Source organism: Mytilus trossulus, chromosome 11 (genome assembly GCF_036588685.1).
Source record: "Mytilus trossulus isolate FHL-02 chromosome 11, PNRI_Mtr1.1.1.hap1, whole genome shotgun sequence".
NCBI lineage: Eukaryota > Metazoa > Mollusca > Bivalvia > Mytilida > Mytilidae > Mytilus > Mytilus trossulus.
The window spans coordinates 12594819-12609084 of record NC_086383.1 but is presented as its reverse complement, the minus strand read 5'-3'; the positions used below and the strand labels follow the sequence as shown (position 1 = coordinate 12609084).

General features: G+C 29.5%; 1 protein-coding gene across 2 annotated transcripts in view; it reads right to left on the bottom strand.

Annotated features, from left to right (window-relative positions):
• Positions 1-183: 183 nt before the first annotated feature.
• The window catches only part of LOC134690743 (syndecan-3-like), a 44154-nt gene continuing 30071 nt past the window's right edge, over positions 184-14266 (bottom strand). For both annotated transcript variants that reach the window (XM_063550794.1, XM_063550795.1), the window contains exons 3-9: positions 12099-12216; positions 8466-8708; positions 7474-7680; positions 6793-6935; positions 6116-6161; positions 4905-5033; positions 184-4284 (exon numbers count right to left, since the gene is read on the bottom strand). In XM_063550794.1, the coding sequence (XP_063406864.1) occupies positions 4121-4284; positions 4905-5033; positions 6116-6161; positions 6793-6935; positions 7474-7680; positions 8466-8708; positions 12099-12216 (1050 nt within the window). In that variant the 3' untranslated portion in view covers positions 184-4120. The remainder of the gene's footprint in view (positions 4285-4904; positions 5034-6115; positions 6162-6792; positions 6936-7473; positions 7681-8465; positions 8709-12098; positions 12217-14266) is intronic.

Here is a 14266-nt window from a genome sequence, read left to right as displayed (position 1 = left end):
CGAGCTTTTCATAACTGACTATACGGTTTGTTTTTTTCTTATTGTTTAAGCCAGTAAAGATGCCTATAATTTTAACATCCACTTCATTTCAACTTTTGTGGATTGTTGTCTCATTGGCAAGCATACCACATCTCCTTATTTTTGTATAATCCTGAAATATCCATATAAGTAAAACAGAAGCCATTATTGAAAATAAGACATTTATTTCATGTTATTTATGTACAGTTTATGAAAATGAGGTAACTATATTTGGAAGAACAGAATGGTCGTCAGAACAGATGAAGTTTGAAGATCAACATAGTTATTCTCAATTAGTAAGAGGTAGATTATAATGCTATAATTTATACACGGCAAATTTTGGTAAATATTTCAAATGTCTTGCTTTTAACTCTTTATTTTTAAGTAAAATGGATCTGGTGAAAAGTCTTCAATAATTGTAATTTTTTAAAATCATTAACCGATAAAGTAGCAGTAGAGATTTTTACTTTGAGAACAAATTGCAAATTTAAGTAGACATTTTAAGTTAAGGCATTCATGTAGAAATGTGACATCATGGTAATAATAAGTATCATAGAAAATTATATTGTTGGTAAACAAGCAAAAATATTGCAAATTTATTTTACATAACATTAGTATATGTATATGCCGTAACTCATGATGGTGCTCCTAACTAAAGGAGGCTCATATGGAGACAAGCAATACATGTGTTTAATTATTATTTAAACAGCATACTTTAAGTTATTTTACTGAAAAGACATAAGTCCTGGAAATTAAATGTGACTGGCTTGTAAAAACACACCAACTTTGACCTTGGACCATGTTGACCTTCGTTGGACCTGATTTTCTATGGAAAGTTATGGTAACCTTATAGAAGGTTTTAGTCTTTGTTCTAAAAGTAACTCAACAACACAAATAATATCACAAAATAAAATATTGGTATTTAGAAAATTTGTATTTATAACTCACATTTTTCATAAGGTTTTTCACTAAAAACAATTATGGTTGATGTGTGAAATGAAATTATAAAACCACCCAACTGTTAAAAAAATGCTGCTTTTGTTCATCTTTTAAAAAACAAGACATAATCATTGGGAGATATATTTCCCTATAATCCTATGTATTCCTTGAAACAATCTTGTTCAAAATTACAGGCTCAAAAATTATAAGTTGAGTTTTTTTTTATTGTTTTGAAAGTTTATTCCTTGATGTCTTTAAGATAAGCTGTTATCTTTTTCTCATTTGTAAATCATATTATCATTTTCATGTACAGGACATGTTGTGGTTATAGGAAAAAATATCTCCAATAATTTTCGGTGGGATTATCAATATATATACACACAAATCTTTTAAGTTTACTTGTTTTGAAATATTATTAAACAATGGTTCATTTGGTAAAATATAGTAGATTAAAACAACAATACATAAACATTATTTGCCCTAATTAAAATTATTCATATGTTGACATTTTTCAGATTTTTCAAGATTTTTTTATTTTAAGATTTTGTTATTATAGCAAAAGTTTTGTTTAACACAAGTCTTATATATCAATTTGTTGCAATCTAGATTCCAAAAAGTTATGAGTGTCAATTGTCTGACAAAAGGTTACTATATCAAAGTACAAAATGATAAACTGAAATTTTCTCTTCTGCAAGAAACAAATATAATTTGGTCCTTTCTATTCTTCCATGTAAATAAAATCACTTTTGTTCTGATACAAGTGAAAAACTGTCAACATATAAATCAAACAAAATTACAATATTACTTCCCTGTTCTATAAATAGATCTAACTATGGGTACATTCTATGTTTGTATCAAATATTTTAAGCACTATCATAAAAACTTGTGTCAAATCACAAATAAAAAACACCAATTTTGTTTGTTTCGCTTCATTTCAGAACTCTTCAAAGTCTTTTTCTGAAAATTTTGTGTTGTATTCATTTGAACCCCTAAGATCTTTAAGGTAAAGATGAAAAGAGAGATTTTTTTTTACAGATATTCATAAAGTGACATAATTGTCTATATGACTAACATGCAGATTAAAATCCTGTGGTTTACCTCAAAGGAAGTTCAAAGTTCATACAGCAACCACATGTACATCAAATATTTATTGCTGTATGACAAATAACTATCACCTATGTTATTTATAAGTGATATGATGAAGTATTTTTTTATCTGGATAAAAATTTTATATTGATAAATGAATTTTAGAATTTCAAGATTCTTGTGATCTTTCACATCTCCAAAGTATCACAGCTGAGATTATTTTAAAGCAGGCACAAAGTAACTTATAAAAAACACATTTAGTGCATTAAAAAAATCTTTAAAAATTCTTTCGACTTTTCTGAATAAAGTTTGTTTAGATAGTCTGCTGTTTATATTGTATTTTTACTTTGTATCCAAACAAAAATAAATGAATCAAATTAAATGTTTTCTTTTTTGGAATGTTGCTAAAAATGAAAAAAAAGAAAACAAGTTAAAATTTTATTCTACAATTGTTAAAATACATATTCTTATGTTGTTTTTTTTTGTTTGCTTGTATAATATTACATCAATGTTAAACAAATATGTGTGTCTAAAAAGAAACAATGATGGTAAAAATTTCATTCATTTTAAAAAATACTCAATAAAAATATAACTTATTTGGTACAACCTTAAACCACACAAAATGTTTAAAAGATACAAACCATATTGCATACTTTTACAACCAAATTAAAACATCATTTTCTAACTTAAAAAGTCGTCTTGTAAAAAAGTATTAACATTTATATAAAATTCAATTGTTTTGTAAAAGGAGTTCGTAAAAACAAAATTCTAAAATCTATAAAGTTTGTTCATGAGTTTTTTCTGTTAAAACTTTACCACCTTGACAGAGAAAATCCTATGTTATTCATACATTATAAAACAAAATAAAAAATTGAAATTCATTGCATATTATCACGCATATTTTGTCATCATGATGATTTAACTGTTTCAATAGCCATCTCATCTTTTGTGTCTCAAAATTTAAGACTTGATGTAACAGGTTTGAGTTTTTTCAAAGAGAATTTTAATTTTGGATTTTTTCTATTTTTTAAGTTTTCAGTATCTCGATGATTTCTTGCATTGAATTTCAATTTTCCAATAATACATTACATACAATGACATACATGATCAATTTTGTACATTTTCAATGTCTACATGATGAAAAAACATATAAATATAAAACTAAAACAAATACAATTTAAAAATCTTACTCTCTTGTTACATATTTACAAAAAATTTCAAAGTAAAAATCGTCTTTCTATTAAGATACACAAAAATCGTCTTTCTAAAAAATCACTTTTTTTCTTGAGCCTTCATCATGGTTGATGAAGGCGTCATTTTCCATAAATTTTTCTAAATTCCTTTGTTCAATCTTGTGTATTTCCAATCTACTGAAATCACACATATATCTAATGCAGGTATTATCACTAGCACGTCCATGCATATCTTACAGCATATCCAAAATGAGATAAAGGTTTTATCTTTCTGATGAATCTCCCTGATAGTTAAAATAGTTCCTACTCCTGATGAAACTACTACGAAACACACATTGTGACCAAATATAATGGCATTACAATACATATCATTCATATATATATTGAAAATATTAAAGGACCTATAATTCAACCCTTACTTACAACATTTTATGGAGTGCAACTGTTGATTTGATTTGATTAACTACTACATGTAAAATATTGTAAAATTATATCCACTAAATGTTCATTCTACACCAACATACAGTTTGTTTAATAAAGTTGTTATGCTGCACATAATAAGCAACTTTACTTTTTTTGAGTAACGAAATACTGTAGAATGAATAATATACATTTATATGTATCGAAAAAAACAGAAGATATATTTGTACACATAGCTACATCATCTGAATATACAATGTACCAATATAAATATTAAATTAGTTTTTAAACACTTATTTTCTCTTTGTTAGTATGAAAACTCAGTTTTGAATTCAAACTATTTAAAGCTCAAATGATCACATTAGCTACATTTTCCCCTATATGAATTACGTCCCCTTTCCCGTAAAACAGATCTATATTTAGAACATATTGTTTTTAAGTGCACCAAGTTAAGTGTGTACAGTTTATGCATAAAATTCTTTCTCTGGAGCCTTCATATAAGAATAGTTTGTGTATCTTTGTTCCTCTAATGGATAGCTTCCTTCGTCCTTCTTTCTCATTCTGTAGATTATGAACATGACCAGTAAGATGGCACATAATAATCCTACCACTGATCCACCAATCACAGCTGGAATACAAATCATGAATATTCATTAGAGAATGGACAGTGGTTAGACTTCATAAATAGCAGTATTGTGTGTGAATAATTGCCAGTCAAATGTCAAAATGTACTATTATATTGTTAATTTGTGAATTTCTCTGTCCTGAATGTTCTTGCATTTATTTGTACTGTAGTCCTGTCATGTAATGTTGTCATATTAGTGTTATATCTAACATTGCCATAAAAGCGTGAGGTTTGGCTAGCCTCAAAACCAGATTCAACCCACAATTTTTAAGTAAAAAAAACCCTGTACCAATCAGAATATTGGCAATTGTTATCTTATAGTTCGTTTCTCTGTGTGTTGCATTGTCCTTTGCTTTTTTGTTGCACTTCAGTGTTTCTGTTGTTGGTTGTTTTCAACTTATAGTTCATGTGTTTCTTCAGTTTTAGTTTGTAACACAGATTAGTTTTCTCTCAATCAATTTATGACTTTTAAACAGTGGTATAAAATTGTTGCCTTTCTTTCCCATCTGATGAAATCAGCTAAAACCAATTTTTTTAAACTTTTAAACTATCAACTTTTGTTTTCAGCATGTTTGCAGAAATACAGATATCTATTATTTTTTTTGTCACAAGTTCATACATACCTGCTAATATTCCTGGACTAGCCATGATCTGTAAAAATGTTGTTTTTTGAGCCTCTGGTCTATCTGGTCTTATATTTTCTGATTTATCAATATTACTGTTGTCTTCGGATTCAGTTTCAAATTTACCACCTGTAAGAGATATCAACAATGTTGGTGTCTAGGAAAGACAATTATATATTGTTACAAACACACCCCAAATTTGACAAAATGATTGTGGGATAAAAATTAACTATTCATTTACTAATGTACTGTGTATATATACATTTCAGGTATCAGTCATCCTTATAATTAAAGATACATAAATTATTCAATTGACCGACCATATTCTCGACTTAATATTTGGGTAAAATAAGGAATCATGACATCTTTTCCCAGGATTTTTTCACTGTATTGAGGACACATTGGTGGTCTTCAGTTGTATTTGTCATTTGGTCTGGTTGTTGTCTCTTTGACACATTCCCCATTTCCATTCTCAATTTTACTATAATCAATCTTTAACAGCTTTCTTAATTCAAACCAAATGAAACCATACCACTGAATTGTGTCCTCTATATCAAAGTATTTTATTATTAGCAAATATAAGTAAAAAAGTTATTGTATTCAAACTTCCCAAAAATGTCTTGAAAAGAAGAAATGTAGAACTGTGGTATTTTATTTAAAGAGTAAACAATATTTTTTTTGAAATGATTCTTCCTATGCTAGTATTAGTAACTATTTTGTTTAAAATTATATGTGCTACTTTCCATTATGTTCCTTATGCGCCAGGACAGATTTGTTGGTGATACATTTTACAAAGTCTTTCAGATTCATTTTGCAAAGTATTCTGCTCAAACCGTTGCTAAACTTGCAGAGAGAAGATTTTTTTTGCTCCATGTTTAAGGCCTCATTGTGACTTCTATATTAAACAAGCAATAAAAGTGCCTTTCTTTGCTTTTTGTGTTTAATGTTGTGCAAATACTCATTTTGTGTCATAAATGAATACCTCATATAATTTTTTTTCCCTATCATGGATATGTTCAATTTGCTCCAAATCATGAAAGGTTCGACCATTTCAGTGAAAGAGTGTCCATAAGAATGTCAAAGGTCAAAGCATCAATGTTGTGAATGAGTTTGCTTTACCCAGAAAAGTCATGTCCTTGACCTCTGACCTATGTATTTTAACCTTTGTACTGCAAACCATAAATAAAAAGTTCAGAATAAATCTGACCTACCTCCAATATTGACATCAACAGAAGTTGGGGTTTTGTCATCAGTATCCTGAAGAAAAAGATAATAAGTTATTATATACTAGAACAAAATTTAAAGTATATTCATAATTTCATTTAGATTTCAAATTGGAAATAGTTTTTTTGTTATCATTTATAAAAAAAAATAATGATCTGACAATACAAAACCATAAATGCAAAACAGAAATTGTGAAATAAAAAAAACCCACTTTGAACTATTCTCCAGAAAATGTTATTCTGATTTCCTATTGCTAGTTTCAGAAGAAAAATCAGAAACACATTAACAAATTTCTTTTTGTTGGTGTATTAAAATTGTTTTGTATTATTTTGTCATCGACATTCTGTATGTATGTGCCTGTCCCAAGACTGTAATTTGGTTATCACGTAACTAACATGTCGTTTGGGGCCTTTTATAGCTGGCTATGTTGTATGGACTATGCTCATTGTTGAAGGCCGTACAGTAACAAATAGTTGTTAATTTGGTCCATTGTGGAGAGTTGTCTCATTGACTTTTGTGTCATTTGGTCTCTTGTGGATAGTTGTCTCATTGGCAATCATACCCCATCTTCTTTTTTATGTTTGAGAATGTTTAATTAATTCCACTTTTACAAAGAAATACATTTGTAACCTATACAATAATAATGTATGTGGCCTAGACTTACTGTTTCATCACTTTTGTCACCATGATTATATATTGGTTTATCATCGTCGACTTTTTTGGTAGTTTCTGGGTTATATGGGAAGGGTGTCTCGGGAGCCTTTGTCACTTCTAGTAATGGGGGAGCCATTGTTCCCTTTATTGTTTCTAAAAATAGAAATAAAATTTTCATTGTTAAAAATCTTTAAACAAAGAATTTGCAACAAAATAGCAGATTTTACTATCCTTTAAATTTGACTCTTAGCATAATAAATAATTTCAGATGTAAATAATTGAATACGAGCAACATTTTGTTTTTTTCTGAATTGCAGAATATTTAAATTTGCACCCAATCTAGAGCATGGATGACACATAATTGTTAATCAGTCACAGTGATAATGTGTCATTTCTTAAATTAGTTTGTGGTGTGAACATGACCTAGACACTTGAAATTTGTTGAATGAAATCTTAAACAAAAGCAATAATATACTGTTGTAATGATTATACAATATGCATACATATATTGTTGAATTCTTTTATTTTGGTTCAAAATTTAATTTTTCAAAGTATTGTCAGGATTGTCAGATTTCCTAACGAAGGTCAGTGGTTTTCTTCACAAATCCAAAATCAAATCGGTCCAAATATACTCAACCAAGAAGTACCACTGTAGGAAATATTCTTTCTTATAATAATAAATAAATAATACCTTCACAAGCAAGAGATTGCTGCCAGGTTGACATGGATACTCGTGTTCCCATTCTTTCAATTCCATTTTTGTCAACACACCAACATTCTCTCACATGACACTGAACCTTTTCGTATTCTCCGTCAAACGTACAGCGCGCTTGTCGTGCTCCTAATAATCCACTGCTTGTCTTTAATAGTTCAAAAACACAAGGCTTCAAATTTTTTCCTGGAAAAATAATTTTTAATACAATTTCTTAAATTCTGTTAAATGTAATAAACTGATTCATGAGATGAAAAACTGTTAGTGCATTCTTAACCATTGGCTATTTCTTGGCTTTAACTATTTATTTGTTAAAATATGTCAAATTGCAAGAATTCAAAATAATTGCTCTAATGGTTTCATTGACAGTTAGACGAAGGCAATTATATGATATGTCTAAAAGGTCTACCTTTCAAAAAAAATAATTTCAGGTAAGAGAAAGAAAAAAAACCCACATAAAGAGCATGATGAGTTATAATAAATAATCAATCACTGCATTTTCCTCCCGCTTCAACTACAAAACAAAGAAAAAGCATACCACCTGTCCCAAGTCAGGAGCCTCTGGCCTTTGTTAGCTATATATAGTCTTGTATGATTTTCAATTTTAGTTTCTTTTATATATTTCAGAGTTATGTAGGATGTCCATTATCACTGAACTAGTACACATTTTTGTTTAATGGCAAATTGAAGCACACCTCCGGGTGTTGTTTTTTCTCTCTCTGTTTTAAAAACACATTGGTGGCCTTTCCCTGTTTTCTGCTCTTTGTTTTAGTCTCTTTGACACATTTCCCATTTTCATTCTCAATTTTAAGAGGTAAAATTGAGAATGGAAATGGGGAATGTGTCAAAGAGACAACAACCTGACCAAATAAAAAAACAACAGCAGAAGGTATATGTATGCATAAAATCTGTCCCCAGCCTATTTCTAGTGAACATGTACATAAATAATACTTAAATGTGTGTTCCCCTACCTTCATGACAATCTGGGACCTCTGGTTCTGTCATTTGTGATCCTGGTATTTCTCTTCCCTTAGAATCTACACACCAACATTTTTTAGACCCGACTTTACCTTCACACTGCCGTTTTTCATATTCACCAGTAATCGTACATTCAGGAATATAAAAATCGGAAGAGAAAGTTTTCGTTGATGATCTTAGCTGTTGACAAGCTGTCATCTTTATTGTTGTTGGAGCTTTTGTTGTGGTAAGATCGACTAAAATAAAAAAGATTTTATTTATAGATAATGTACAATGTAAACAAATTGCATTTATTAGACATAGTCAGGTACCATTTTAACTGCCATCTTGTTTAAATTGATCAACTTGGTTTTTGAAAGTCAGATCAAAACATATCAATGCACACAAAAATATATACTGTATAAAAAAAATGTTGTATGATTGCCAATGAGTCAACTATTCACAAAAGACCAAAATGACACAGACATTAACAACTATAGGTCACTGTACAGCCTTCAACAATGAGCAAAGCCCATACCGCATAGTCAGCTATAAAAGTCCCCAATAAGACAATGTAAAACAATTCAAACGAGAAAACTGCATTCATTACTATTCTTGTATACCAATTTTTTGTGGGTTTTATTGGTTCAAGTAAACCACTAATTCAAATATATCTATTAGCACCTGTGGTTTAGCATCTAATAGTTAGCACCTTGTTAACAAATTGTAAGCCTACATGTTGTTATTGTAACCCTTCAGAAAATATCTCTCAAAAAAATTCTTTTCAAAGTCTGAAGTGGCAAATTGCTTAATGCAAAATTCTCTATTCTTCACATCAACATACAACGACATACTAGTCTCCAAAATATATCATAAAATTACAATAAAATAACAATAAACTCAGCTTATCCATAAAATATCTATTATTGGTACTCCCTCCGACTTCTCATCCTAACACTATAATGGTACATTTGTAGTAAGTTACATGATAAGGATAAATGTATGTTTTATGTAATTATTGTTTTATTCATATTTGAGAATAAGGAGGATTATGGGTAGTTTAATTGTTTGTACAGCCAAGGTTACTCTATAATGGTAGTTAGTTCGTCACATGATAAGGATAAATGTGTGTTTTATGTAATTAATGTTTTCTGTGGATTTTTTCTGGGATGATATTGGTTTTACTCTGATGGTTTTCACTCATACCATAGATTAGCACTCTCTAGAGACAAATGTTTTCTTAACGATTCTCTCTCAGCCTTCAAAGCAATTAACCTGTCAGACCAAGGACTGTACATTAATATACTTTTTAACTTGTCTTAAATGATCAGAAATAAACTGATCTCTGGTGAAAATGAAACACACAGATACCATAAATTCAGAAATTAAGGGATATTGTAAAAAATCCTGTTTAAATAATAAAAAAAAAATCCAAAATAAGGGTTGAAATTATTGCAATTATAGCCCTTTCGCATTTTTCGCAATAATAAAAACATTGCAATAATTTATGAATTTACAGTATATAAGTATCCCAATAATAAGAATACATCTATCTGTATGTAGTTTAATTTTTTGTTCATTCCTTAAAAATTGTGATAAAAATGCACAAAATAATTTCTTTAAATTTACAGTTCATTAATGGAGTTGGAAATTTGCAACAATTTTCAGGCTTATAATTTTTATTTTTTTGTATGGTTGTATGTTATGTCTATTCTTAATAAAATTGCCATGGGAATAGATGTGTTTTTGTTGCTCTCAAGCAAATATAAGTTAAGCGGGAAGGGGATTGGGGAAGCAAGTATATATGTCCCCCAATGTACATAATATAGAGGGTTTTTAATGTACAGTACATGCAAGCTAATTTTGTTCATATTGATCCTTGCTCATGTTGTATGATGAGCTGTACATGTGATCTAAGGTGATTGCTGGTAATTTACGATGATTGACAGTTTCCTGATATTTACGATCTTTATATAATAACTATTCAATCTGAATATATATACATGTCCTTGTACAATCTATATAGGTCCATTAAAATACAATTTAGTCCATGGATTTTGTATACCATTTAAAATCAATGATGCATGTTGCATGATGATCGTGTGGAAGTGTCATACATAATTCTGTCTAAACAAGCACAATTATACACTATTTTATAAGAATTATTTCTACTTTGGTGTAATTTATAATTATAAGCGTGTACAAGATTATTGGTCGTGTGGGTTGTAAGAGTCATGATCATTACTTTAATATGTTATATAATCTTAATTTCATGTCTTTATAGTTTATACCATGTATTTATCTTTGAGTATAGCCTTGTAAATGCACTTAACAAAACTCCATTAAAGTCAGTCAAATTTTGTTTACTTCTTTGTTCATCCAAAATAAAATTATTAATATACATGTCTTAAGAAATTAAAACTTAATAACCCGACACTTTAATAATAAGGTTTAACCCACCTCATAACTAATAGTTGTACCTTACAGACTATTTTTATTTGATCGTTAGTGCACATTCTTTTTCATTTTTTTTATTTTTTTTATAATCGACACAATATTTAAAAGGATTTTGCCCTAATATGGCATTAAGAATTATTAACCAATCAAAATAATGCAAAACAGCCACAACATAAATGAATCAAAATCTTAACACAAAAAAGTTTCAAATATAAAATTCATTTCGTCTTAATTCATTGATTTTGAATGAAAATAAACCCACCACACAAGTATACATAGATCAGGGATTATACAGTTAAAGTTGAGCAGCCAACTTTATCTTTATTAAAAGTCGTAGTAATATTGAATTGAAAGTTTTAATCCCGAAATACTTGGATGAATAAACTTGTCACGGTTCAAATGATTTCTTTACAATTGAGGACAAGAATTTTTATTTATTTTGATATAATAACAGCCTGTTGTTGTAAGGATATATGTTTTAGGGTAGTAACTTTATCAATTTAGATGTACAATGAAGGTTTAAAGTTTTAATGGTCAGATTTTGACGTCAAAGTTTAAAGTTTTAATGGTCAGCGACTACAAATGAAAACAATAAACAAGAATTTAAATATTAAGGTTTATAACTTAACAGTATAAACACTTATGGTACACTTTAAAAAGATCTCATAAAAATAGTTTTATTTTCAGAATTTGTTTTCATGTTTTCTCCTTTATGCATTTTTCAGACAGCACTGAATTATAGCAACAGGGGCAACAGGGGTATAAATATAGGCCATTGTTAAACAGATCTAGAGCTGTTATTGTCTTTAAACATATTTTTTTAATTGTCCATTTGAAGATTTTTAAGATAACCAACCACTCCCCTCTGTAAGTATATGTACTCGGTGAAACACTAGATCCATCTCTTGAAGATTATTCAGATTTCAATAGATTTGAAAACTCCACCCAAACACACATATTTTAAGTGTATATGGATACTTTGTCACATAAATCCATTTATAGTCCATCTTACTCAAACCAACCTTAAACCTCTCCCCATACACCAAAACATATGATTTAAGTGAACTTTCAGCTAATTTTTGTAGTTTGTTGTTATAGGTCAATCTCCAGCCATATCTCCTGGTCCAATTTCCATCAGATTAACCTTCCCCCCCCCCCCCCAACTCCCCTGTTTTTTTTAGTGTACTTACCTTTTCCCACACCAGATCCATCTCCAGACCCTGATCCAAAGTCTATCAGATCTTCATCGTCTGTTGTATCATCTTTTGTCGTACTTTCATGACCACTGCCTGAATCTTCTAAAAAGTCCTGTAATGACAAAAATTATTCTTAGTTCAAAATATGAAGGATTGAATGCAATAAGAACAAAAACAAATAAATCATGGCCATGGTTAGGCAATATTATAACTACAAATGTACCCACAAAACCTGCTTTTCATAACAGTTACTTCTACTTTATCTGTCTTCACAGTAATGTTTTGTTTTGGGCTTTACAGCAGAAAAAATAGTCTCATATAAATACGGCTTATGAGTCGAGTCCCCTTAATAAAAAATTTCTATGGTTAGGGCTGTAGGGCTGTAAGGTTAATGATGAAGACTGCATTATTCTCTTTATTTCAAAGAAAGCACACAAGACATCAACAACAGCAGTATCATCCTATGATATTTTTGGCACAATAGCAGAACAACATAGTATTATGCACTAGCTTACACAATGTTTCCTAGTAGTGAAACCTCCAAACTATCATACCAAACTTCAACCTTGATATATTATGATACATAACACGCAAAATAACGTAGAACAATGCACTAGAACATAGTTCTTCTTGTAGTAAAACCTCCAAATTATCATACCAAACTTCAACCTTGATATATTATGATACATGTAATCTTGTAGACTAAGCAGCTATTACATACAAGTACATGCCAACACCAGGTCACTAATCAGACTCGTTAATTAGGACATCACTCTCTCTTGAATTGACGAGATATGACGTTAATGAACACGATAAAATAACAACAGTATCTAAAACCCTAATTATCATAATAATAATATGATTATATCATTTTTGATTTTGTATCAACAAGTTTTCTGATATATATCTAAGTTAAGGTATCTGTACCATGCAGTGACATTATTAATGAATTTTGTTTTGGGGCGGTGTAAAAGCATGCATTAAAGATTATAATACCAAATAAACATGGAGTTTATTAAAAAATTTAAACACAAGAAATTATGCAAATTCCATAATTAATAATAATTCCAAGTTCAATAATAGCCTGTTAAATGTACATTTGTTTACAGTTAAAACAGCATTCACCATATCAATAACTATCGGGATCAAAATTGCAGGTAATTCTAAAACTTAATTACAATGTCATGAATGTTACAGGTTTTAAAGTAAACTAGAACCTTACATTGCTAAATTGCCTATCACATCTATTAAAGTTCAATAAACATGCATTAAGGCATAAAGCAAATCTTTGTTCACTTGTACAGGCTTATCAATACTTTCAACATTGAGGAGAAACGGTTTTAGAATTTAGTACAAAATCCATTAAATAAGAGAAAAAAAGCTACTAGTGGCACTTTGTCCAGTGTTAATGTAATTGATTATTGTTTGAACTCCGTCACCTTGTTCTAAAACATTTCATAGATTTCTCCACGATTCTATTTCATCTTGATTGTGATGGTGCCAAAAGTTACGGAAGAAAATATGCAACAGAGATAAATTCCACCTTTTAAATATTGATGCTCCTTAATTTATTGGCATCTGAACGCAGGGTTTTCCATTCATTTTGGCCTAACAGGCCAAAATGAATAAGTAGGCGGTCACCGGATAATAGGGGTGGTCCGGGGGGGTTTGCCCCCCCGAAAAATTTTTGAAATCTAGATTCAAAATCCTGGCATCTGACGAATTTTAAGACAATATTTCATGCTTGTTAAATGGGCATATTATTAGGAGAATTTTTTTCTAAAAAATTTTGTCTGCACAATTTTAAGACTTTGAATACTACTATAATTTAAACGTCATGAACGTTGACAAAATTAAGAATACTGTTCTATTCTGTATTGGATACAAGCAATTTTATTTATTATTATTTAATTATAGATAGGATACACACTATATTCTATATTATCATGTCTTTTAAGCTTTTGTTTTGTAATAATTTTGTCATTTTGTCATGATATATTTAAGTTGTAATAGAAATACAAATAAAAATAGAATGAAAATCTTCTTGTTTTTAGAACTCGTATAACCAAATGTACTTAGACAAGTCAACACAACATGGTGGGTAAAATTCAGACTATCAAATTGGTTAAATGAAATTTATTAATCTAAATCATCAGAAGAGG